The 27,651-nt window shown below is 47.0% G+C and overlaps 1 protein-coding gene across 1 annotated transcript in view; it reads left to right on the forward strand.

The window, feature by feature from the left end:
• The window catches only part of CFAP65 (cilia and flagella associated protein 65), a 621,863-nt gene that overhangs the window by 371,294 nt on the left and 222,918 nt on the right, over positions 1 to 27,651 (forward strand). The window contains exons 18-19 of the mRNA XM_078679214.1: positions 18,641 to 18,866; positions 26,242 to 26,370. Coding sequence (XP_078535340.1) covers positions 18,641 to 18,866; positions 26,242 to 26,370 — 355 coding nt within the window. The remainder of the gene's footprint in view (positions 1 to 18,640; positions 18,867 to 26,241; positions 26,371 to 27,651) is intronic.

Consider the following 27,651-nt stretch of genomic DNA (forward strand, 5'->3'; position numbering starts at 1 on the left):
CACTCGAAACGCGGAGGAGGATCTTAAAGGTCTGGTGGCACAGTACCAGGAGAAAAGATTTTGGAGCGGTATCGGCCCTTGTCCATGCAGAGCCTTAACGACAAGGCATACCGCCTTGAAGGAAATTCTCTGCTGGACAGGTAGCCAATGAAGATCAGCCAGTGCGCCGGAAGAAGAGGCAGAGCGGGGACGAGATAGAGCCAATTTAGCCGCCATATTTTGGATCCTCTGCAGCTTTAAGATCAAAGTTTTGGGGGCTCCCAGAAGTAGTGCATTGCAGTAATCTAATCAGCTAAGAATAGAACTGCGCACTACCTCTGTCCTTACCTCTTTGGGGAGGAGCGGTAAGATCTTACGTAGTGCGCGAAGTAGGCCCATACAAGCCTCTATAGTTCTGTTCACCGAGGCATCAAGCTGCAGATTGGGTTCAAACAGAACTCCCAGATTGCGGGCCGACTCAGCAGCCTCTACCGTACCTGGGATAGATGTAGGCCAGAAATCGTCCGGAAGCGGACGAGGGGTACGGTCTAGGGAGCAATGAAGAACCTCCGTTTTCGATCCATTAAATTTAATTGTCCAGCCTACCATCAATTATTGGTCAAACCCAACATTCTTCATCAGACAGGTCGATCGAACCCATAATAAAACTGGGCACATCCCCATCGTAAACGGACCATATAGAAAGGAGCAGAGACAGGTGTGAGTAAGATAAGACATAGCTGTGTGCAATAAAAGGGTTTATGATGTCCTGTGCCTTGATCCGTAATCTTGATCAGCTACTGGGAAAAGAACTGGTCTAACGAGTTTGGCTTCAGGCAACGGAGTCAGCTTGCCCAGGTCACGCAGAAGTCAGCTAAAAGTGTACGTGTCCCAAGGACTCGTTCGGCCTTAGTCATCGGCCTATGTGAGGGCAACCACAAAATTAACACTACACACTCGGGGCACAGAAAGAAAAAGAGGTCAGGCAGGCAAACTTCAGGTCAATCAGGCACACGGGGTACAGTGAAGGAAAAAAGGGCTGGCAGGCAAGCTACAGAACAGTCAGGCACACGGGGTACAGTGAGGGAAAAAGGGTGGGCAGGCACACTCCAAAGACTTACTCAGGCACACAGGGTACAGAAGAGAGAGGGGCGGCAGGCACACGGGCACTGGGCAGGGTCCAGGAAGACACGAAGGCGAACGGGCGGAGCGTAACTGGAGGGAGGAGCAGGCGGAACAGTGTGCAGACAGGCGGAGCTGCAGCGGGGGAAGTGACCTACCCGAGGGTCGAGGGTCACTGTCTCCACGGAGCAGCTGTCGCCAAAAGAGGGGAGGGTGGAGGAGGGGTCAGCTGCGAGGCGGGAGGGAAGAGCCAATGGGTGCCGGGGGGCGGGGCCGCACGGGAGGCAGCGGCGGGAAAGAACGTAGGAATCGGGAGGGACTCCCAGTCCCAAGAGCACAGCAATTAACACTACACACTCGGGGCACAGAAAGAAAAAGAGGTCAGGCAGGCAAACTTCAGGTCAATCAGGCACACGGGGTACAGTGAAGGAAAAAAGGGCTGTCAGGCAAGCTACAGAACAGTCAGGCACACGGGGTACAGTGAGGGAAAAAGGGCGGGCAGGCACACTCCAAAGACTTACTCAGGCACACGGGGTACAGAAGAGAGAGGGGCGGCAGGCACGCGGGCACTGGGCAGGGCCCAGGAAGACACGGAGGCGAACGGGCGGAGTGTCACTGGAGGGAGGAGCAGGGGGGACAGCGGGCAGACAGGCGGAGCAGCAGCGGGGGAAGTGACCTACCCGAGGGTTGAGGGTCACTATGCAGCTGAAGAAGACACTTGAGAGGACCCACAGCCCGAAGAACAGGAGTTGAAAGAGGACCTCGAGCAGCTCACCAAAGATGAAGGCCCACAGTGCAAAGGATGCGGTGAGCATGCTGAGCTTGACAGTAAGAGACGCTGGAGTCTGGAGCTTCTTGTAGCCCGAAGATCTCTGGAGTGCAGAGCCAACAAGCTTTGGCAACTGCAAGTCAATGCAGTACGCAGGGGTTCTGTCCCAGCGGTTCCGACGACGGTTACTGACCCTGAAATTGCAGAGAGGAAAGGTCAGACCTCAAGGAAGTTGCAGAACCACCACCTGTATTGCGGAGCCTTTCGAATTTCATGGGTAGTCAGGAGCAGGATGCCTGTTGGATTCGTTGTGGTGCCCCTCAGATGCAGGGGAGTGACTCCTTCACTCCAAGGGAGATCACTTTGGCTCTCCTTGATGCCCACAGGTCTGTTGAAGATCCTGAAAGAAGCACAGAGCCAGACGACGAATAAAACTTGCACAACAGCGGGACCAGGAGTCGTCCTATATGCAGTCTCGGTTCCAGGCAAAGTCCATTAAATTCCAATTGTCCGGACGGTCGAAGAGTGATTTGGTGTCAGGCTTGCGTCTTGTCCCACGACGATTCTGACGACCCACCCACAGAGTTAAGTCATTAAATACCCTAGGAAGCAGGTTAGGACAACTATGGGGTCCCTCCTAGAGTAAGGGCTGGACAGAGGGGAGGCTACTCCTATGTCCCTTGTCCAGTTTCGCACCAGAGCAGGAGCCACAGGCTCCCTAAACTGGCTGAATCCGGTGCATGCAAGGAGGGAACCAAATGTGCCCTTTAAAGCAGTCTGGTGGTGCTGGTAAGCACCCCCACCCCACCCCAATACACTAAGTCCTGTCTGAAAGGTGGTCACACCTCCCTGTGATGGGAAACCTATTGTTCTACCTTCCCCTGCGCAAGCTCATCTAAGCAGCAGGAGAGCAGAATCATATCTGGGTCGGCAGTAGCACTAGCTTGCCGGCAGACCCTGAAAGGCTGTTACTGTGGGGCTTCCTGGAGGTGTCCCTTAGTGCAAGGAATCATACCCCAAATACCGGTAATGGTGTTAGGGCATGATTTCAACATGCCCAGGTTCAGCACAGCCACTAAATAGTAAGCCATCGCGTTATGGCGGATGGCCAGTATATGTATCAAAATGGCTGGCCACATTTACAAAGCCTGGAGAATCGACTTTGGGGTTTGTAGGGGTGTCCTGCTCATGCAGGGGCATCCTCACACTAATAGCCCTGCACCCTGCCTTCAATATTGAAATGCGTGCCTGAGGGGTGACCTATAGGTGTTAAGTCTAGTGACCTCAGATATAAAAAAAAACGTATTCCTGTTGTAAGTGGTGCTAGCACCAACTTACACAGGCTACAATGTCTGGCCTGTAGTCACAGTTTGAGTGGACTCTCATGGGTGGCACGATGCATGCTTCAGCCCAGGTGTACCTATGCCCTGGGTACCTCAGTACCATATACTAGGGACTTACACGGGTAGACCAGCAGCCAATTAGTCTTACTTACCTTAGTCAATTTAGGGAGGAAGCTCAGTGACTGGGGTCCTGATTAGCAGGATCCCAGTCAGACTGGTCAAAAAAAACACTTACATATGTGGAATATGTGAAATATGTGGAGGAAAGCAACCTTCTTCATCCTACCCAATTCGGGTTTCAGCCCCGTCATTCTACGGAGTCCGCCCTTCTCAGGGCTACCGAAACCCTCAGGCAAGGTGCTGACGAGGGACAAACCATGGCTCTAATCCTCTTAGACCTCAGCGCGGCTTTCGACACTGTAGCACATTCCATCTTGCTACAGTGTCTGAACAAAGGTGGGGTGAGAGGGGCAGCACTGAAATGGATTTATTCATTTCTTGCAGGCCGAGGCTTCCAAGTGAGGCAAGGTGACCATTACTCTGAGCGTATCTCTTTGGACCAGGGGGTGCCGCAAGGCTCGTCCCTGAGTCCAACACTTTTTAATCTTTATGTTGCCCCGATTGCCACCTTAGTAGAGAGTCACGGCCTCCGATTGGTGTCTTATGCCGATGACACCCAGTTGGTTATCTCCCTGTCGCGTGCACCCGGCCTTTCAGCGGACATCTTCAGAGCTTGCATGCAAGATCTAGCTGCCTGGATGTCCGCCAATTGTCTCAAGCTCAACGGAGGCAAGACCGAGGTGCTGGTCGTGGGGGGAGGCCAATCGGCATGGACGTCGGCATGGTGGCCGCCATGCCTAGGTCCAACACCCATTCCGTGCCAGAAAGCAAAGAACTTGGGCATCTGGTTCGATACTGACCTGACCTTTGGCCCCCAGATCAATCGGGTGGTCGGATCATGTTTCGGGACCCTCAAAAGTCTCAGGAAGGCATTGAAGTTTTTACCTGTGAGAGCCCGTCAAACCCTGGTGCATGCACTAGTCACATCAAAGATGGACTATGGCAATCTTCTCTATTTAGGGACTTTGGAGAAGAATTTGAGCCACCTACAGATCTTACAGAATGCCGCTGCCCGACTAGTGCTTAGACTACCCAGAAGAGCCGCATCCTCAGCGGCCCTCCGGTCTTTGCATTGGCTCCCGATCAGAAGCAGGGTAGAATTCAAAGCACTATGCACGTGCCATCGGATCATCAATGGGAGGTCTCCTCTCCCTTTGAAAGGACTGCTGACGTCTTACGAGCCGTCTCGCTCCCTGAGATCTTCCGGCTCAGGACTCCTGGCTATCCCCAAGGTGTCTAGAGCACGGATGGGCGGAAGATCCTTTAGGTACCTTGCAGCTTCTAGATGGAACAAACTACCCATAGCATTGCGACTAGAACCATCAGAACTAATCTTTAGAGCCAAGCTTAAAACTGCACTATTCACACAGTAAGGGATTCCGCTTCTGTAGGTTCCAGTAGGTATCTGCTCCTCAGCGCGGGGACACGCCGCTGTGCGTCACCAAGCGCTTTACAAAACCCCCTAAATAGAAAAAATAGAAACACCAGCAAAAAAGTGGGGGTAACCATGCTAGAAGGTTCCTACCTTCCTACAGTGAGTTCACCTCGAGTTGGGAGGGAACACCCTAATAAAACAGTTTTTTCAGTGTCAGTGGAGAGGGGAGGTAGTAATTTAGCTGCCTCATGGCTTTCGTCTGTGTCATGGAGAACCTTTCAGGCATGTCAATGCAATCCACCTATGACCCAAAGATCTTGTTCATTGTGCACCAATATTGTTCCCATGTTCCTTTTGTCTGTTGTTTTCTAAACTGCTGGTCCTCCATGAATCTTTGACCCTCCTGCATAGACCTTGGTAAATTACCTCCGACTTTTACAGAGGCTGATCTCCAGGAGGTTCAAATCAAACTGGTGTATGGGACGTACAAGTTGGTGGCACCGCACTTGGCATTGGAGCCATTGAGATGTGCCCGCTGCGATGCAGGACGAAGGATCCTCAGAGGGAATTTCAACATCTGTAGCACTCAAGGCAGCACTGGAGGCTGAGGAACAGAAGGTACAAACTGTGCCAGGCGTGTCTGCCAGCATGAACCCTGACGGAGCCCAAAGGACCCTTGGAGCCAACAGATGCTCCAGAGGGGAATGCTGCATACCTGAACATTTCAAGCATAGAGTTCAAAAAGAAGACAGTATCTCCTTTCGGAGTTGGGAACTCAGAATAGGCTTGAGGCGGCACAGGGTGGATAAACAGTCCAACTGACTGGCAGGACAGTAAAAGAGCACTGCCCAAATGTCGGCTAACATTTCCCTGTGACTGAGAGGTACCCTAAGCGGGCGCGACGTAGGCGCGCCGGAGTTGCGCCAGAGTTAATGCCCGTCTGCGCCCGTCCGAGGGCCGGCCGGGGCTAGGGGCCTTTACCCCTGGCTCTCGCTTCCAATATTTAGCCGCGTCTCTGCTCCGACTGCGGGGCCACTGGTCTCTCGATCCCTGTACTATTCATCGGACTGCACTTCTGGGCTGTAACTCTCCCTGTCACGCTTGCCCATCCCGCTGCCCGTCCCCTCACGTGTCATCTCCGTCCCCCGCCCCACCCTTCACTGGTGATTCACATTCTTCCCCATTATCCATCATATTACTTAATACTAGATCTGCTGCTAAACATCACCATGAACTTTTCACTCTTTTAGACACTGATAAACCCGACCTCCTACTGCTTACAGAAACATGGTTCACTGAAGCCTCCCTCCCTTCCCTCTTGGCTACCCTTCCCTCCACTTATTATGCCATCCGCGCCGACCGTCCTGGAGGGAAAACGGGCGGAGGCGTTGCTCTTATCGCTCGTTCCGATTTTCAGTTTCAAGTCCTCCCTTCTCCCTCCCTGGTCGGAATCGACTACTTGGTGGTCCGTTCCTCCTCCCTTTCCCCCCATCTAGCCATGGTGCTCGTCTATCGCCCTCCTCAATTAACTCCTTCCTTTCTCCCGGCCTTTCAAGACCTACTTGGCACCCTGTCGGTCAACTATGCCTCGGTTCTAGTCCTCGGGGACTTTAATTATTGGCCTTCGGACCCTAAGGAGTGCGTGTCATCTAAGGAATTTTCAGAAACCCTTCTTTCCCTCAATTTTGTTTCTTTTGTCCACTCCCCTACTCATATTCACGGGCACATCCTCGACCAGGTCTGGTCTCTTAACTGTACCCTTTCCACGCTGGTGATTGCCCCTTGCACTTGGTCCGATCACTTTATTATTTCATTTTCCCTTAGTATCTTAGTAGCTAAGTCCCCTATGTACATCAAAAATTCCTGGGCCCGTAACTGGGGTAAGGTCAACCTGCCTGATCTCTCGACCGCACTCCTGGCCACTCTTCCCCCTCTATCGGGACTAGATTCCGCAGCCCAAGCCTCAGCCATTGACTCATGGCTCACGGAGGGAAGCGATTGTTTAGCTCCTCTCCGGCGTACCTCGATTAGGCGCCCTAAAGACGCCAATCGGTGGTTTAACACCGAGTTGAAGGAATTGAAGCTCACCGTTCGAAGGGCTGAACGTAAGTGGAGACTGGATTACTCTCCGAATACCAGGACCCACTACGTTCACCTCCTGGGGACCTACAAGCAAAAAATTATTGAGGCCAAGAAAGCATATTTCTCGGCGAAAATCTTAGCGGCCGAGAATCAACCAAAGGAGATTTTTACCATCACCCATGATTTGGCGTTCTCGGACCGGACCACACTCAAGCCCCCCCCCCTCCCAGAAACTTTGCGATTCACTGAACCTGTATTTTGTCGATAAAATCACGGCAATCAAATCCAATATCCCTCCACCTTCTCCCTCTTTTGTTGACCCTGTCCTTCACTCGTCCCCAGCTACCTTTATTTCCTTCCCTCCACTTTCGGAAGAACTCTTCTTGTCCCTTCTCCCTAAAATTAAGTCCGGCTCCCCATCTGATATATGCCCAGCCCATATCCTACGGCAGATTTACACTGTCTGCCCGTCGCCCCCCCTGGGCTTCCTTAACGATTCACTAGCCCGAGGGGTTGTTACTCCCTCGCTAAAAGCCGCTTCCATTGTTCCCATCTTGAAGAAGCCGGGAGCCGACCCTTCTGTGATGGCTAACTATCGCCCCATCTCCCTCCTCCCTTTTTTGGCGAAGGTGCTGGAGCGGCATGTGACATCTGCACTCAGCACCTTCGCCGAGGAGAACGGGAGGCTGGCCCCTTGTCAGGCGGGATTTCGGCCAAGGCACTCAACCGAGTCAGTGGTGGTGTCAGTATCAGACACCCTCAGAGAGGGTATGGACTCCGGTAGATCTCAGGCGCTGGTCCTTCTTGACTTGTCCGCCGCCTTTGACACGGTGGACCATTCCATCTTGCTTTCCCGTGTCAAGGCGGCGGGCGTAGGAGGATCAGCCCTCATCTGGCTCTCGTCCTTTCTGAGGGACCGGACCCAGGCGGTTCATCTTGGGGAGTTTTCAGCTACCCCCTGCCAGGTCCAGTGCGGTGTCCCCCAGGGTTCTTCTCTTTCTCCTCTACTCTTTAATCTCTACATCGCTCCGCTCATCTTTTCTCTTCAGCACCTGGAGGTCTCGGTATTTAATTATGCCGATGACCTCCAGCTCATTTTCAATCTTTCTTCTAATTCTGGCTCGATTTCTAATTTCCAATCTACTCTATCCTTCATCAGGGACTGGATGAATCTCAACCACCTGAAACTCAATCCCGATAAAACGGAACTTGTGGTGACGGGTGGTTGCTCCAGTCCCTGGAACTCACTCTTTTGGCCCCCCTCTTTTGGTTCCCCTCCTACTCCGGTTTCCTCTGTTAAGACTCTTGGTATCAAGCTCAACAATCAACTCAATATGCACTCCCAGATTAGTTCTGTGGTTTCTTCTTGCTTCCTTACTCTCCGCACCATTCGTTCTATTTCCCGCTTCTTTTCTTTTCCTGCACTCAAGCTAATCATGTCCGCACTGGTCCTGTCCCGCCTGGACTACGGGAACATTCTGTATAATGGCATCCCTCAGTACAGCCTCCGTAAACTGCAATTAGTGCAAAACCAGGCTGCTCGTCTTGCCTTTGGTCTCCCTAAATTCCATCACTCCTCCCCTCTCCTGAAAACCCTTCACTGGCTCCCGGTGCGGGAACGTGCCTTGTTTAAACTAGGCTGCGTGGTGTTCCAGGCCAGGATTGGCCTGGCCCCCCAATTCATATCCTCGGCCATCAAGGCTTATGTCCCGGGCAGAGACCTTCGATCCTCAGCCCAACTCCTCCTAGCTGTGCCCCGCTATCGGAAAAAGAAACAGGGTGGCTCGAAATTTTCCCTTCTTGCCCCCTTGTTTTGGAATTCTCTCCCTTTTTACCTTAGGTCCCTCACTGATTATCCCGCCTTCCGCAAAGCCTTAAAGACCTTTCTATTCCCTCAGGATCTTCCCTAGGTTTCTGTTTAGTTCCAGCCGCTGTCTCAGTGACTGTCCCCGCTCAGTGGGCTGTCTTCGACTTTAGCGCCAAGAAACCGTTTAGGTGTACGTTGCGCTCAATAAATATTTTAAACTTAAACTTAAACTTAAGTCTCCTATTAAAAACTGCAAATGACATTCAAGCTAGCTTTGACACTTTATTGTCATAAAGGATCCTTCCAGCCTCTCTTGCATACTTTATCAAGTTTAGATGGGTAAGCCTTGCCTATTGTCTGCTCCTGGAGCAGTTCAAACCTCACCGCAGAAGAGCCATCAGCTGCCAGGTGACAACTGACAGGCAGTGAAAGACCTTAGATGCTTTAGTCAATTAAAAGGTTAACTTTTCTAAAAACACCTGCTCTAAAATATTTATCATAAATCTGACTTACCAATCGGGTTTGTAATAACTATTTTAAAAAGTCAACTTATGACTGTAGGCGTTTCCTAAGCGGAGGTAGCAAATATTAAATTTAAGATTGTATTTCCAGTACTTTGCTATGAAGCGGCTAACCCTACTACAGTGAAAAAAGCTTTTCAGGCCTTCTAAGTCTAAGGATATGTTTACCATTAAACGTTTACTTGTCCTACCTTTAAATAGCACACCACTGCCTTATAGGTGATATGACCAGATGCTTGTAGATTTGCTCTCATCTTCCCTGGTATACTAGATGCTTAATTGTAATTGCTGAAAAAAAGGTTACAAGGATGTAGCTGTTGGTGCTTAGTGCCCATCTCTCTGCATTTTCCGGAGAGAGACAGATGCACCCTCCCTTTCTGGGACTCCACTGGCTTGCAATTACTCAAGGAATCGTGAGCAGGTGTCACTTACTATGGTACGGGCGGTTCTCAATGGCTTGCAGTTACTCAAGTAATTGTGAGCACTTACTCTTTTGTGATCTGAAATTCTAATCTCTGAAGATGATCTTTCTGGTGGTAATAACTGTGGCAAGAAAGGTGAGTGTCAGGCTTTGTTGGCAAATTTGCCACACAAGTTGTTCTCAGAAGACTTAGTATGTTTGATATTGACACAACCTGCTTGCCTAGAGAGTGTCATATCTTGCCAAATGAATTGCAGGCCTTGTTGACCCTTTCTCATCCATCTAAGGCAGAGGAGAGATTCCATAGGTCCTACTCAAACGGGGTGCTTTGCTTTTCCATCGTTCTGTCTGATGATTATAGGCTGGGTAGACAACATTTAATTGCTTAATGTACTGCAGTGTTTTCACAGGATGAGACTAAATTTAAAGCAGGTTATCCAGGGGGATAGTGGCTAACATCAGTGAACGCTATGATGCAACCAGTAGGACCACATCTGATGGAATTATTATTACAAGTCCACGCAGTCGCCTCCTCCTTCTTCCACACACTCCGCATGCTCCTCAGAATCTTGGATCCCACTCAACACCAGAAAGACCGTCACTCAGGCCCTCTCACCAGCCACCTCGACTACGGGAACGCCCTCAATGCTCACATCGCCACCCAGATCCTCAGAAGACTCCAAACAAACAGAACGCTGCAGCCAGCCTTATCCTGGGCCTGCCCAAACGAACCAAGTTTCCCCCCCCTGATAGACCTCCACTGGCTCCCAATTCAAGATCCTCACGCATGCCTGCAAAGCCCTTCACGCCTTAGGACCTGCCTACATCAGCCATCGACTGAACCTCACCCAGCCCTCTAGACACCTGTGCTCCTCTTTACTTGCCCTTGCACACACACACCCTCACCCGTTGGAGCTGCAGCAGTGGCCGCTCCTTCTCCTACATCGCTGCCAAGACCTGAAACGACCTTTACCTCTGGCTCCGTGCAGCCTCCTCTCTGGCAGACTTCAGAAAGAGTCTCAAGATCTGGCTCTTTAACGGAGACACAGCACAGAGATACCTCTAGGGCAGAGGTCTTCAAAGTGTGGGGCGCGCCCCCCTGGGGGTCCGTGGCGGCAGTCCCAGGGGGGGGCGCAAATGCCTCATTAAGTACTTAAGAATGAAGATGGCCTGGAAGAGCAACTTTGTTTATTTTGCGCGTTTCCAGGCCTTCATTTACATGACTGTTGAAGTGTTGAGAAAAGTAAGGCAGCTGCGATCCTGAATCTTGGGGTCCCGAAGGCAACAGCTAGGCTAAAAGCAACAACATATTTTGTAAGTATTCTATTCTATTTACAAGTTCAGCAGCTACATTTAAAATAATGCTCAGCCAACAACTGAGAAACGAGGTGTACATTGATGGGACCCGCACATCTTCATATTATGAAACTAGTTAATTTTGATCCCAGAAGATATCTGTTTGAGAACAGAGTCAAAAACCTGAATCCAGGATGGTGCAGTGCATAATAGCGACGTGTATTTATAATGTTTTAAGGTCCCAGCATGTAACAGAAAGCAATGTGAATATGAAGGGCATTATTCTACAATTATATTAAAAACTGTATAAGATAGGCTGCCACACAATGATTTTGTGTTTGTCATCAGGGCCAATGAAATGATGTGGCAGTGGAGCACCATAGACAAATTATGCAGTATAATGTGGCACATTTTTACTAGTATTACTTAAGTATTTTAGACGGTTTTTTAGGTTTCGACCTGGCGAGGGGCACGCAGTGCCACTCCCAGATCGAAAACTATTGTCTACAGTAGGGATGTCGGCACCGCCTCTGCCTCTCATTGGCTAGCTCCATAAATGGAGGCTAGCCATTGGGAGACAGAGGCTGTCAATCGCGCTTTCTCTCGAAAACGCGATTCGGGGGCGTTTCTGGTGCTTTTTTAAGCCCCGCCCCTTTGTCCCGGGCCACGTTGCGATTGGCTGCAGGCCCGGGACACCCCCGTGACGTCATTCCTGGGCCGCGCTGTGATTGGCTGCCGGCCCGGGACCTGACTTGTTTTACTGGCGATGAGGGATAGAAATGAATATTAATAAAAATGAGTTATACGCGTATTCGCCATTATTGTACTGGTGTGACGCCAAGTAAATCAGGCACCTTGCCAGAGGTTCGTCTTTATTCATGAGAAGTACACTTTTCGATAAGTCGGTTCAGTCGGCTAACAAAATACGTAAATTCACGAGCATACGCTTAAAACGGTAGTGTCAGTGCGACGACCATAAGGGATGGACACGCCCTAAAGAAGGCGGGACTGCCTAGACGCCGACTAGACGGGCGAGACCTGTGATTCGTGTTCCACAAGGTTTAAGATGCTTCTTGGGACTGCCCGAATTCGCACGCGCAAAACCACCAAATTATCGGTAGCTAGTGGCGGAGCGCGCGCCCTCCAGTCAATGAGCGCCCAGTTCCCGCCCCTTCGCCTTTCTCCGCTGTGTACAGAACTGGCAGCTCGGGCCGTTAGCAGCGCGAGGAATTTCGACAACTCCAGGAGTTCGGAGGGGAGCGGACAGTGACGTCAGCGCTGGGTCCAGCGGCGGGTGCGGGTAGGCCGTAGTGACGTCAGAGAGGGTGAGTGAGGGTCGGCAGCCGGGTGGGGGGCTCGGGGGTGTGAGCGCTCTTCCTGGACCTTTCCGTTTTACTGGTTTGAGGGTGGGAGGGTAGTTGGGTCGGGGGACTGGGAGTCGTGAAGCAGCCCCGCCCTCTGATGTAGCGCTTGAGCCGCTCGGTGGTCATGAGGCGCTGCGCCCAGTCACGCGCTTGAGTCTTCGAGGCGCATTCTGAGCATCCGGCGCAGTTGTCCCCTGCCTACCCCAAACCCCCCACCCCTTCAGCGCTCTCGTGCACCTCCAGAAAAGTGATTATCGGTAGTTATGGATCCAAAAATATACATTGCACCCTTTCCACACACTTTGCCAACTTATTTCATGCTCTTTATGTTCCTGCACGTTCGCTTTGTTGCTAGTTAAGTATGTCTCTGCGTAGCAGACGGGAATGCCTCTTGGCGCTTGATTAGTGGGTGCCGAGGGAGTCCTACAGAGCCTGATCATGAAATGTCTGCCCTTTTTAATTGCTACATAGGTTTGCTTTTAATGTAACAAAGTAAAGATTATATTTGGTGGGGCTCAGTGTTAACAAAGCGCACCCTCTAGGGACAAAACTACCACATTATGCGCTATACAACGCCAAGAAGTGGAAGCTAACATTATTTGGCGGGGGCGTGTGCAGCTATTATTAGTTATTTTTCAGTGTCCTAGGTTTGTTCCAGAGCGAGATATATATACACATTCTGATGCTCGCACATTTGGTGTTTGTGCGTATTTAAAATAAAAAAAAAAATATATATATATACACATACACAGTGCACCTGTCCCCATTCCCTGACTCTACAACTATGATGTCTGAAGTGCTTTAGAAATGGCAACCCAGCAGGACCTCAACACCTTTTTTTGATCACTCGGTAACTCTCACAGTCCCCGATGCATGTCATGGGGGTTGCATATTGGCACCCCCACCCCTTCCTACCGGCCTGCTTCCTCCTCCTGCCTTCACACTACTCCCCAGCAGGCCCTTTGTTTACCCTTTGCAGGGGTGCACCAGGTTGCTTCCTGTCCCAGTCCTGCCATGGCACCAGATGGTTGCGGGGGGGGGGGCGGCAGATTGTCTGCTGTACAAAGCTCGTCATGTGAGCTTGCCCTATGCTGGCAGGCGGTGCCCCTCGTGACCGGTCCCTAGTGGTCGCCGTGTTTATTTGATGTCACGTGTTACTAAATGTATAGGTACTATTTCAAATGTTGGTGGTCGGAAACGTTTGCAATTGGTGGCTATTAATTTTGTGCATGTCACGAAACCTTTAGGCACTATTTCAGTTGATTGTGGTGAGGATAGGTCACAGATGATAGCTGTGTGCATGTTATGATGTTGATAACGTACACGAGTATGTTACCCCATTTGTTTTATTCTTGATGACACAGCCGGGTGGCTGAGATTTGTTATTTCCTCATGTGTACATGTACTTTTTTTTGTGGAATTGCTATCCACCGACCAAGGACTACACAGGCCCGAAAGGCATTGGGATGGGATGGTGTTGTAAAACCACACTTTCATTGTTGATCAATAAGATACAAAGTATCTCTACTTCAAATTTAGGTAGGACGATGAACACCACCATGGAAAAATAAAAACGGAGACACCGCTGCTTTTTATCGAGATATTAAATGTGGGCATCCTTCCATCACTTTCTTCTTCTGACCCGCCAGCGGGCAGGAGAGACTGCTTTAAACGGAAATACAGAAGAGCAAGTACTCACTGTTTTGAGTACTTGTGAAGTGCCCGTACTCCCCCCCCCCCTCCATTCTAGTCAGTGCTGAGACTGAGTACCAGACAGTACAGCACCTGTCCATTTAAAGCATTGGGGAGACCGAGACTGCTGTCATTCCTATTGAGGCAGGTTGTCTCTAATGAGCCTCGGGATGTCTGCCTGGTACACGGCGTGACTTTCACTGGATGGCCCTCTGTAACTGCCCGTGTCATGTATGACCATCCTAGATCCGTCCCTCGACACCGCCATCTCGTCCCTTGCAGGTGAGGGGACCCCCAACATCCATCCTGCCCTCGGTCTTGCCACGAATCATCTCGGATTGGATCCCTTTTGTCGCACCTCTGAGTACTTGACTCGCTGAACTCAAACGTGCCCTTCTCAGTGAAATGCCCAGCTCTGGTGTCTGGGTTTCTTTCCCTTCTGTGCCCATGCGAGGCGACAGTTTCCAGTCGTGTGTGCTTTTGCATTGTAATGTCCTCTCTGCTGGCAAACGCCACATCGCGTCAGCCCTACACCAGCTGACCTCCAACAAGTGTACAGCTGCTCTGGTCCTCAGCCTCCCGAGCACCTAGTCTGGTTTTGTAAATCCTTGTTTAATGTAGCAGTCAATCTTCAAATCTGTATGTGACTTTTTACTGCACTATTATGAGAACTGTTCAGTGCTTTTTATTATTATATTACAGATGTTCACGTTCTGGGACCATGATTAAGCTATTGCCATTGTAAATGACAATGTCATTTATTTATCTGTTTTCAAAACCAACACGTAAATAAAAATGTTGTCATTTACAATGCCAATAGCTCTAACTTTTGCAAAGGCGAAACCGTTGCATTGTAAATGCTTGTTTTACTTGGTAGTACTGTCTGGGCAAAGATTTCACCTCATTAGTACCAATTTAACAGCAAATACATAAATAAGCCACTGAAAGTTGTCCAGTCACCCTTTGAAGAGGGCTTCCAATGCGTGCAAACACGTCGCCATGTTCTTAGTAACTTTTTATCCATTTGAGCTTCAAACAAATATTTTAAAATCTGCATGCAATACTGCAGGTGGTGGATTATGTGGCAAATCTGCAAACACATGAATATGCGAAAAATGTCACAGCTGCAGAATCGCATAATTCCAGCGCCACTGTATAAGATAAAACAAGTGCTTTCAAACAATACATATTAGTAATCGATAACCAGACTGTACCTATAGCAGGAATCATATTTATAAGTCCATGAAAAGTACACTTTTCAAAACTCTACATCCTTACATTGCCTCTAAAAAAGATTTCTTATTTGTCATCATGATGCTTCAAGTTATTTAATAAATTAAATCACATTAGACCCCCTCCTTGAACTCTCACGCAGGGGTACCTCCAGGTACCCATTAACACATCTGGGATAGTTGTTTTTAACAAAGGTTATGGGAAGTCTTTGCAAAATTAAAAACATATAAGCACCTTAGTCCTCGTACCCCTGCCAATTTTGGCCTCTGTTGACATGCAGATGTCCTTGCAGGTGAGTTGAGAGGGTACAAGGGATGTGCCAAAGGGGTCATATTCAGAGGCCCAATCTCCCGAACAGCTGTGGTCTCTGGATAATGGCCCAGGAGAAAGAGTAAAGGAGTGAAATTCATGGATAGCATCAAAAGAGATGGCCCAGCGGAGGACACGCTATGTGGAGCTGAATTTTTTCATTTATGAATGAGACAGCTTCCCCCCATCCTCAGAGAGATTCCTGAAGAAGGTGTTCAGAAATGCAGGTTCATATTTCTTTTTTTGGCCACCACTACCATTAGTACAGCAGCTGCATTGGCACTGGGACAAATGTGTGAGAGACCAATGCACACCAATAATGAGCATGGCGCTAGCACAAAGGGTGGGGAGCCATTTTCCTTGTTAGCATTATAGTCCAGATTACAAGCTACGGGGGAGAATGTGTATATTTTTCCCCTTTTTTCAAAACAAAGGGGCAGACAGTCTGCTTTGGGTTTCAGGCCTGGAAATAACGGCCAGTGGAATGGGCAGAAGAGTAGGTATCATTGGTGCTGCAGTGGTACTAGGACCCAGGGGTGTGAGGACCCAACTAAACCCCAATCATTTCTGCTTTACTCATTCCTTTCTTGCATTAGGGCTCAGTCCACCCTTGCTGTGCCTGTGTTGTTTCCTCCATCAGACCAATGGCCCAAGAGAGAGAATGATTGGATTAGTGGACACACCTTAGCTATAGGCTTCAGGGAGATGGCAGAAAGGAGGATGGGAGGAGGACTTTAACATGGGGTAGAGAAGACTTACTGCTTTGCAAGGCAGTAGGTCTCATTAGTAAAGCAAGTAAAGTGGCACAGGGGCCCAGGAGTGTGAAGGACCTACTGCATCACAATTAAGACGGTCTTATACTGTACAAGACATGAAGAGAGCATTATTAGGGATGAGGTGGTTCACACATGGGCACTCGTATTTTCTGTAAGAGACAGAGAATCTGTTACTAGAATGGAGTGTAGGGCAGATGTGGTGGGTAAGGGGTGAAAGAGACAGAGGGAATCACCTAATATTCATGGCTACAGCGACCATTAGTACAGAAGACGAAAATGCATTGGGACCCAAGAGCAGGAGGACCTCAATTAATGGGAGTAGTTTTTGTGTAGTTCAGTTTGTATGGGTTTGCTCATTTATACATCTAACATTTAGTGTGAAGTATGAGCTACTCAAAAAGTGCCCCTGATATTATCCCTTAAGCCCCACTCCTTGCACTCAGCCCTAACCCTCACAATTACCCAAGACTTTCCATAACGTTTTGGAGGGGGGCCGGACTTCAAAATATTTTGGGTAAGGGGACTCAGAGCATAAAAGTTTGAAGACCTCTGCTCTAGGGGCCACAGTGCTGTGCTTTACAAATGCTGTTTGATTGATTGATTGATTACACATTGACACTGGCAGGGCTGCAACTGTTGCTTTCCTGAGAAGGTGGTGCTGCTGCTGCGAAGGAGTTAGAGTGACCGCTTGATCTTAACATCACTCTTTTGCAAGGGTTATTGCCATGGCACAAATTCCAGACTTTTAAGCCTTATTCATCTTCTTAGTATGAGTTTATATTGTCTGGTTCTACAACCCAAGCACATATTTTTCTCTAAGGCATGGTTGTTTCACAGCCAGCCTAATTATGTATCTTGTGGCAATCCTTGAGATAACTTTAACCTGTAAATAGGGTACTTTAATTTCTACCAAGGTCTTATGCACACGCAGCTGAACTCACTCTAATTGTACTCAGGATGAATTTTAGTTTAAAGATGCATGTTTGTGGAAAGCTGAACTTGCCTGATCATCCACTGTGACTTGTTTGCTGCTGAGGGTTCTGGTGTCCTGTGGATCTGGTTTCAATTTGTTCCTTGGTTTGTTGAAGTCTGACATGTGGCTAGTTTACCCAACCCTAATTGAAGGCAGACAGCTGATCGCAAGGAGGAGTAAGATACTCAAGCTGCCATCTCTCTTGTGGTCAGTTCCACAGTCTTTGTTCATTCCCTCGAAAGTTTGTGGTAAGTTCTATGCAAATAAACCCCAAATCCACCTTTACTTTTTTCAGATAACTCCAGTGTTAACAGGTGAGTTGCCAGATTGTTTTTCCCTCACTCTTCCGCTGCTTGCTGTGGTTCTTATGCACTATTTTGCATTGCTTTCAGTGTGTAGGTCTTGCTTCATTGTCTGTCTTTGGAGCATTGCCTCCTGCTTCTAGATGTCTTATGAGGTTTTAGATATGAAATAAAGCGTTTGTGTCGTGGTCCTGTTGGAGCCTCTCCAACCATCCCAATGTTCTTGATATTGGTACTGAATTCTCCCACTAGTTTTTACCCCCAAAGTTGTATCTCTGATTCAAAATGCAGGCGTATATCGTTTGCCTTCCATGAGGCGACCCTGTTTATCTGGAGACCTTGGTCTATTTACTTTTCTACACTGTTTGGCCTATGAAGTGATTCTCTGCATTTTGCAAAGGACATGTGCGTGTATTTGTAAATAAATGTGTTTAACAATTCACACTCTTGAATTTGCAAGGAAACTTTCCTCCCCCTAGAATAGATTGTTTGTTTTTAGGTGGCTGGTTTCAGCTTTTGTTCATGATGGTAATCCGGTTTTATTTTCTGTATGTAATCTGTGTATGTTTTTTTATGATGGGGACACTCAATTTTGGATCCTAGATATAAGACACAGCCAATATGTTTTATGGCTGAGGAAAAGGTGTGCATTTGTGGAATCAGGTGATTGCTTTGGAACCTGCTTCTTTGCATTCTGGCAGTATATTTTGGTAGTTGAAGTTGATGGTGTTGCTGATGTTGCTTTTGCCTCTGATGATTGCTCTAACTGTGATTGCTCTGCCTTGTCATTTTAGGGCAGAAATATTATTACATATTTTAGATATATGTCTGAAAGGGCTTGTTTGGTTTGTGATTGATTGATTCTCCATCTTTAGCTCTGTCAGATTTGGCTCCCTGTGTAAAGGGGAGTTATTTGTATTTCTCGGCTAATAAATGTGTGTCATGCAGTAATTATGCGTTTTACTTTTGAGGCTAAACAATTTAGCTTCCATCCTTCCGTTTATGCTGATGGACATGTAGCTGTTTAGCGTGCTTGTATCTAGTGCTTGGTGCTATACATGGTTCTAGCATACTTCAAAAGGATTCTCAGAAGAGCGCGTAGGTCAGCAGCCAATGTCTTCTGTTGACTTTGTTTGTCTTCATCTCTCTCTGCCAGCCTTGGATCCTGCCAGGACCATCAGCCAGAAGGAGCTGCTGTGCAAGGCCGTTGCCCAGGGGATCTACCCATTGCTGTCCATCACTGATGCCTTACCAGAGTGCAGCATTGGCTGTATCACCAGGATGCAGCTCTGGAGGCTGTTTTCCCTGGAAACTCTGAATTCTTACCTGGAGAGGGACCCTACTCAACCCGAGCTCACCTACAGGGTGCCCACACGGCATAGGTGAGACATACCTTTTGATATGTCCATGAGGAGAGATGAGGACAATACGTATGGATAGTTTCCTAGTCCATTCACCAATCACAGTCCCGGAGCAGATCATAATCTATGTGTCTTGGTAACACTCTGGTGATTGGACCTCCTGCACATCTAGTTTCCTGCTTGTGCCTAAAGCTGCATGTACGATGCTGTCTGCTGCTTTATTCTTTTTTTTTATATGTTGATATTGACAGGGTCTTATAGTTGCATTACAAGGATCTGGGGGGACATGTAGTCAGGCATAGCATGTTTTTGTGCAGCATTAGTATGTGTGAAGAGGCTGTAAGCAGGTCCTCCGGTCTATTAATTGGTTTGCTATGGTTGATTTGGTTTCCACGTCGATCTCCAAAATTTATGCAGGAACAATGGTTGTCTGGTGGCTTAGTGGATTAATGTGTCCACTGTAGGACCTGTGTTCGACCTCATGGTCACAGGTTCAAATCACGGTGGGTTCACACAGCCTGTGATCCTTATGAGGTTGAAAAAATGAGTACCATTGACCGGGTAAAATTAAACATCTGTTAATTAGCGCCAAGATACCCTTGGGTGAATGTGCGCTTCACAAGTACACATTATGTTGTCTTTTTATGATTTAAATCGAAGGAAAACAAAAAATTTGAAACTATTGGGTCTTGGGCTGGCTGAGATCTCTGGGTCCTCCAGTGTAGTTGTAGCGCTACCCTAAGTGCACCATAAGTCAAAAAGGCTCCAAGTGGAGGTCGAAGAGTTTGGGGAGGTGCTGGAAGGACATCAATGCCCAATTACTAAAGAGGTCGGCTGTCCTAAGCCCTCTAGGGTGCCGCCAGTGAGAAACCAGTCTTCCACTACGCACCTCATCTTCAGGACGAGCAGGGAGGACGGTTGGATGGTTGTAGCTCCGGGTAACCCCCATCTCATGCATTCTCATGCCGTCTGCAAAAGGAATAGCTGTTGGCCCCTCGGTCGGTGACCAGGCAGTAGTAAGGAATTAAGCTGGCCCAAATGGATATATGCATGGGGGAGACCTACCATGTCTGTATGATGTCAAGCCAGCCAAAGGGCCACCCATTGAAGCTGGGCAGCGAGATAGTATTGCGTAAAGTTGGAGGCTCGCATTCTGCTGTACGATGGTGGGAGTTGCAGATGGTGTAACGCAACTGTTTTCCACCCGTTTCCCCAGATAAGTGGGAGTAAGAGGGAGTTAGATCACAGAGGGCGTGAGTGGGGAGCACCTCTGGGATATTCCAGAAAAGGTAGAGCAGTCAGAGCAGCATCACAGTTTAAAACAGTGCAACACAGCCGGCCACAGACAACCAGGGTTATCCTGAAGGCCGCTTGGGTTTTTAGTGAGTGCAACACTCTGCCATAGGTGCCCTCCAGAAGGTCCTCCTCCTCATAGTAGACCTGCATCCCTAGGTATGTCTGAGGGGCCGTGTCAGGGCCTCAGTCCCCAGCTGTGCACACCTCTTGGAAAGATACTTTCTGAATGGGGAGACAAAGGATTGTTTGTCATTGACTAGGAGGCCTGAGATCCCTCCGACGTTATCCAGGGTGGAAGTAAGGAAGTGCATGTACCCATCTACATTGAAGTGATAAAGAATCATATTGTCTCTACACAGCGATATGGCATATGTTTGATTTCCTATGGGTATACCCCAATCTTGTCCACTAATGTGTAGGAGAGCTGTCAATGGCTCCAGAGCTAATACGAAGAGCAGAGTGGAAAAGGGGCATCCCTGTCTGTTGTCTCTGGCCACGGGGTAAGGCTTTGATATATAACGGTCCATCTAGAGCCTGTGAGTGAGATTAGTGTGAAGTAGTTGAATCCATCCAAGCAGTTAGGGGGGTCAAATCCGAATCGGCAAAATGCCCAGAACATGGAATCCCACTTTAGGGAGACAAACGCCTGTTTCCCGCTTAGGGAGAGGCAGGCCGCGATGGGCCAGTCTCATTTCCTCAGTCTGCTGCTATATTCTTAAATCTTCTGACCATAACATTAGCATTGCTCTTCTTCTTACTCCTTGTGCCTTAAATATTACCCTTCTTAGACTGTATGCTTCTAAGATATGACTGTCTCTGCGGCTTTTAAGATGTCTCTGACTCTGCCCCTTAACTTTGCTCTTGCAAGATGTTCTTGCAATTCATGCTGTAAGATACGCCCTCCTGGTGCTGCTTCTACATTATGCAGCCTATCACGAACTGTGTTTTGTAGTACTACAAAATGCTATTCACAAACCTACGTGCAGAATTTACACCTTCACCTCTCCGATACGTATAGATGCGGAGATCTCTGCCCAGACTACGGAGTCTCATCACACGTAGGTATACATTTTAGTAGTAAATGTGGGTGGGACACAGGGGAGTGGCTGGACAATGTAGAATACCTAATATTAAAGAGGTGGGGATTAGGAAGGAATTCGCTGGGGTTTAGGAAGGATGAGGGAGGAGTTTAGAGAGGCGTCCAACAAAAGATTAAGCCTCTAGCTTCAAACTTCTCTAGTTACCATAGCCAAACAGGGACCCAAAACAGTAGTTAGGTTCTCCAGTTAGAGTAAGCGTAGCACCCGACATGCCAACCGCTGGTATTGCAAGCCTCTCCCATTGGAAAATCATGGAGTTAGGGACTTAAAATAAAACCCTGTAGGGAACAATGTTAAATTATTTAAAATTGTGATATTAATAATAGTAATACTGGAAATACTTCAGTTTGCTTAAAAATGCACACAAGACATAGAAACGGGTAAAGCAGGAAGTTGTGAACTACTGGAAGTTCAATAATTGAGATCTATACAAATTGTCACTCGCGAATTAAAAGCTTTACACATATTTATTATAACTGGTATAAACAGCCTTGTACTGCACTACAATGCCTTTAAACAGTTTCTTTAAGCCTTGACGGCTGGGTGCTCTGCGTCCAGACAAAGGTATTTCACCATTAATATTTGAAGCATTCAAGGCAGAGCAACTGCTGTGACATCAATAACATGTACTTCAGGATATTGCCTTCATGCACTGTAGTAGTGACTTAAATAAATCATGAAAAAAATAGCCATTCTGATGGAGAAGACAGTCAATATTTTTAATACCTTTAATAAACTGGGGCCTCGCTGTGGAATTTAATAGATGCTTTTCTCCATGTAACCTGACTAGTCCAGCTAATGGTGTTTAAAGGAATCCCAGTCCGGCCACGGGGGCGAAGGTGAGGGAGGCTTTTAGGTTGTCTGCTAGTTTAAGAATATTTCAAAGTCTCCTAACCTGACCATCATACTTTTAACCTTTCTTATGTGACTTTCCCCAGATCTTAGTTTACCAAAAATGCTTATTACAAAAAATAGATAGTAACATAGTGCAACATCTGAACTGCTGCACCTCAGGTACACTATTGCAGCTGTTGATTTGCAATGTGCAGTTGTGTTGCTGTATTGTATTAGATTGTGGTGTTTTGTGGTCAATCATGTGACATTACTGTGGTGTTGGAATGGTGTATTTTTCTGCTTTCACTGTGTTGGTGTAGCGATGTTATTTTGTATTTTGTTATGGTATTCTGTTGTATTATCTTGTTTTATTTTGTGTTGAGGTGTTGTGCTATAATGTTAGGTTGTGTAGGGGTTTTGTGTTTTTCTATCAGTTCCACTCTGAATTGTGCCGTCACCTGAGTTGTGTGGCTGGTTAGTGCTTTGCAAAGAAAAATATACCTTACTCTTCAGCTTACACCTCATACCTGTAAGATTTGTGTCATGCTCTGCAACTTACACCTCATGCCTATAAGAAGTGCCTTTTGTGTAGCTTTGGGTTTGTGCCCTTAGAAATATATATAATTAAATCTAGCTCCTCATGTCTGTAAGATGTTCTGATCTGCTAATTTAAAAACATATCTGTAAGACGTGTCCTGCTGCTATCACTTCATATCCGTAAGATGTGTCCTGCTCTGCTACTTAAACCACATATCTGTAAGATGTGTCTTGTTCTGCTACTTACACTTCATATCTGTAAGAGTTGTCCTGCTCTGCTACTTAAAAAACATATCTGTAAGACGTGTTCTGCTCTGCTACTTAAAAAACATATCTGTAAGATGTGTCCTGCTGCTTACACTTCATATCTGTAAGATGTGTCCAGCTCTGCTACTTAAAAAACGTATCTGTAAGAGGTGTCCTGCTGCTTACACTTCAGTTCTGTAAGACAGGTCCTTCCCTGCTGCTTGCACCTCATATCTGTAACACGGGTCCTGCTCTGCTGCTGGCACTTCATATCTGTAAGATGTGTCCTGCTCTGCTGCTTAAACTACATATCTGTGAGATGTGTCCTGCCCTGCTGCTTGCACTTTATATCTGTAAGACGTGTCCTGCTCTGATACTTGCACTTCATATCTGTAAGACATGTCCTGCTCTGCTGCTTGAACTACATATCTGTAAGATATGTCCTGCTCTTCTGCATACACTACATATCTGTAAGACGTGTCCTGCTCTGCTACTTAAACTTCATATCTGTAAGACGTTTCCTGCTCTGCCATTTACACTTCATATCTTTAAGATGTGTGCTGCTCTGCTGCTTAAACTACATATCTGTAAGACATGTCCTGCTCTGCTGCTTAAACTAAATATCTGTAATACATGTCTGCTCTGCTGCCTAAACTACATATCTGTAAGACGTGTCCTGATCTGCTACTTACACTTCATATCTGTAAGATGTTTCCTGCTCTGCCACTTACACTTCATATCTGTATGACGGGTACTGCTCTGCTGCTTAAACTGCATATCTGTACGATGTGTCTGCTCTGTTGCTTAAAATACATAGCTGTAAGACATGTCCTGCTCTGCAACTTACACTTCATATCAGTAAGACATGTCCTGCTCTGCTGCTTGAACTACATATCTATAAGACATGTCCTGCTCTGCTGCTTACACTACATATCTGTAAGATGTGTCCTGCTCTGCTACTTACACTTCAAATCTGTAAGACGTGTCCTGCTCTGCTGCTTAAACTACATATCTGTAAGACGTGTCCTGCTCTGGTACTTACACTTAATATCTGTAAGATGTGTCCTGCTCTGCTACTTACACTTCATATCTGTAAGACGGGCACTGCTCTGCAGCTTAAACTACATATCTGTACGATGTGTCTGCTCTGCTGCTTAAAATACATAGCTGTAAGACATGTCCTGCTCTGCTACTTACACTTCATATCTGTAAGACATGTCCTGCTCTGCTGCTTGAACTACATATATGTAAGACATGTCCTGCTCTGCTGCTTACACTACATATCTGTAAGGTGTGTCCTGCTCTGCTACTTACACTTCAAAACTGTAAGACATGCCCTGCTCTGCTGCTTAAACTACATATCTGTAAGACGTGTCCTGCTCTGGTACTTACACTTCATATCTGTAAGATGTGTCCTGTTCTGCTACCTACACTTTATATCTGTAAGACATGTCTGCTCTGCTACTTACACTTCATATCTGTAAGCTGTGTACTTCTCTACTGCTTAAACTACATATCTGTAAGACATGTCTGCTCTGCTGCTTAAACTACATATCTGTAATATGTGTCCTGCTCTTTTACTTACACTTCATATCTGTAAGACGTGTCCTGCTCTGCTGCTTACACTACAAATCTGTAAGACGTGTCCTGCTCTGTTGCTTAAACTACATATCTGTAAGACATGTCCTGCTCTGCCACTTACACTTCATATCTGTAAGACGTTTCCTGCTCTGCTGCTTAAACTACATAGCTGTAAGACATGTCCTGCTCTGCTGCTTACACTACATATCTGTAAGATGTGTACTGCTCTGCTGCTTAAATTACTACATATCTGTAAGATGTGTCCTGCTCTGCTGCTTAAACTACATATCTGTAAGACGTATCCTGCTCTACGGCTTAAACTACATTTCTATAAGACGTATCCCGCTCTGCTGCTTAAACTACATATCGGTAAGAAGTGTCCTGCTCTGCTGCTTAAACTACATATCTGTAAGAAGTGTCGTGCTCTGCTGCTTGAACTACATATCTGTAAGACGTGTCTTGCTCCGCTGCCTACACTTTATATCTGTAAGAAGTGTCCTGCTCGGCTGCTGTAACTACATATCTGTAAGATGTGTCTGCTTTGCTCCTTAAACTACATATCTTTAAGACGTGTCCTGCTCTGCTGCTTAAACTACATATTTATGAGACGTATCCTGCTCTGCTGCTTAAACTACATATCTGTAAGACGTGTCCTGCTCTGCTGCTTAAACTACATATCTGTAAGACGTGTCGTGCTCTGCAGCTTAAACTGCATATCTGTAAGACGTCTCTTGCTCCGCTACCTGCACTTCATATCTGTAAGAAGTGTCCTGCTCTGCTGCTTGCACTTCATATCTGTGAGACGTGGTCTGCTCTGCTACTTACACTTCATATCAGTAAGATGTGTCCTGCTCTGCCACTTACACTTTATATCTGTAATACATGTCCTGCTCTGTTGCTCACACTTCATATCTGTAAGACGTGTCTGCTCTGCTGCTTAAACAACATATCTGTAAGACATGTCTGCTCTGTTGCTTACACTTCATATCTATAAGATGTTTCCTGCTCTGCTGCTTAAACTACATATCTGTAAGGTGTGTCCTGCTCTGCTACTTACACTTCATATCTGTAAGACGATTCCTGCTCTGTTGCTCACACTTCATATCTGTAAGACGTGTCTGCTCTGCTGCTTAAACAACATATCTGTAAGACATGTCTGCTCTGTTGCTTACACTTCATATCTGTAAGACGATTCCTGCTCTGCTGCTTACACTTCATATCTATAAGATGTTTCCTGCTCTGCTGCTTAAACTACATATCTGTAAGATGTGTCCTGCTCTGCTGCTTACACTTCATATCTGTAAGATTAGTCCTGCTCTGCTCCTTACACTTCATATCTGTAAGACGTGTTCTGCTCTGCTGCTTACACTTCATATCTGTAAGACGTTTCCTGCTCTGCTGCTTACACTTCATATCTGTAAGACGATTCCTGCTCTGCTGCTTACACTTCATATCTGTAAGACGTTTCCTGCTCTGCTGCTTGTACTTCATATCTGTAAGACGTGTTGTGCTCTGCTGCTTACACTTCATATCTGTAAGACGTGTCCTGCTCTGCTGCTTGCACTTCATATCTTTAAGATTTGTCCTGCTCTGCTGCTTGCACTTAGTATCTGTAAAACATGTTGTATTCTGCTGCTCAGACCTCATCCATATAATATATCTCTTGATTTGGTGGGAGGCCTCATGTCTGCAATGTACTCTGTTCTCTGGTGCTTTAAGGCCCCTTACAGCTAGCTGACAGCATGTTGTCTAATAGTAAGATCATTTGAAATCTTTTTCTACCATCCTTGATTCCCCCACAGCACACATCAGCGTCCTTCAATCTACACACCTGTCATGCTGGATTTCAACTTTGGAGCTGCTCCGGTGGAATCTGACCCCTTTGTGGCCCTCCTGATGCTGGAGAACAAAGGCACAATACCTATAGATTGGTCAGTATCTCCAAGAAAGAAGCATGATCATCATATTTATGTATATGAACGAGTCCTCCCAAACCTGTTGTAACAAAGGGTGATGTGCATTTTGCATGGAAGGATATTAGTTAAAAGTGGCATGAAGGATACATATGAATAATATAACTGTATGTACTGAAGAGTACTTGTATTTAGTAATGTGTGCCTGGTACATCAGTTCATTCTGTGTGAAAATTATGGAGAATATAGAACAAAAACAACTTCCAGCGTCCAAGCCCAACACTAGATGGCAGGAATATGCAGAGCATGTGACTCTAAAGCACTTGCAACCTACAATCAGATGCTTACAGGGTAAGTTATATTTCCTTGCAGACAGTTCTTTTAGTTTAGAAAAACAAAAAATGTACTTTATTCTACACACAACACAATACTGTACCCAACATTAAAGGCCAATAATCATGATATGTTCCACAGTGTCTAAACAGTGGTTATTGTGGGACAAATCTCATATGCACCCTTTGTGCTAGACCACAAACAATCTAGGGAGGCATTTCCACTTAGGCTGTACTGGGGAGGGTAAACGCGTGGCCACCTCAACTTTAGCCATGCCGGTATGTGTTTTCTCTTTTGCCCCTATTTCTCCCTCTCTGTGAAAATGTGGGGTTTTACCCACTCATCTCCATATATCTCTGTGTGCAGTAACTTGTGTGTCCGCATTTAGTATTTTATTCACTGGCAGCAGCTGCAACCATTGCTGATCAACAGAGGTAGTGCTGCTAAAGGTGGTGTGCATCCAGCATGGCCTGTTGAGTGGCAGAGTTGACACATGGGCTGTGGTTGGTGACGCAGATGTTTACTTACTTAAGTCTCCAGTGCCAGCACTGCCTGTAACGAGGTTGCACTGGAGTCACATTGTTCACTTACGTTCGGGGCTAGTTGAAAAAACCCACCATCCAAACAAGGTAGGGACCTACCATGGGTTTCAGAGAGGAACTTGGTGCAAGTGTATGAGCTTACTCAGTAATCATTTAGCACATAGCTACTTCTTGGCTGTAAATAGCCATGGCAGAACTTCTACTCAGTAGTGCTCCATAAAACATTCAGGTGTTTCTGTGATTGCCTACACTTTGAGGACACCTTGTGGCCCCCAGACCTCGCCCTCAGCACACAAGTGCAGACATCTCCTGTCATAGTTGCATCATCAATTCACCCTGCTTGAGCCCCTTCCTGTACCTCTTCCTCATACAAGGGCACATCAAATGACCCCCGCAAGCTGAGAGTCATCTCTCTCCCTCAAAC

This window comes from Lissotriton helveticus, chromosome 3_1, assembly GCF_964261635.1.
Source record: "Lissotriton helveticus chromosome 3_1, aLisHel1.1, whole genome shotgun sequence".
Classification (NCBI taxonomy): Eukaryota; Metazoa; Chordata; class Amphibia; order Caudata; family Salamandridae; genus Lissotriton; species Lissotriton helveticus.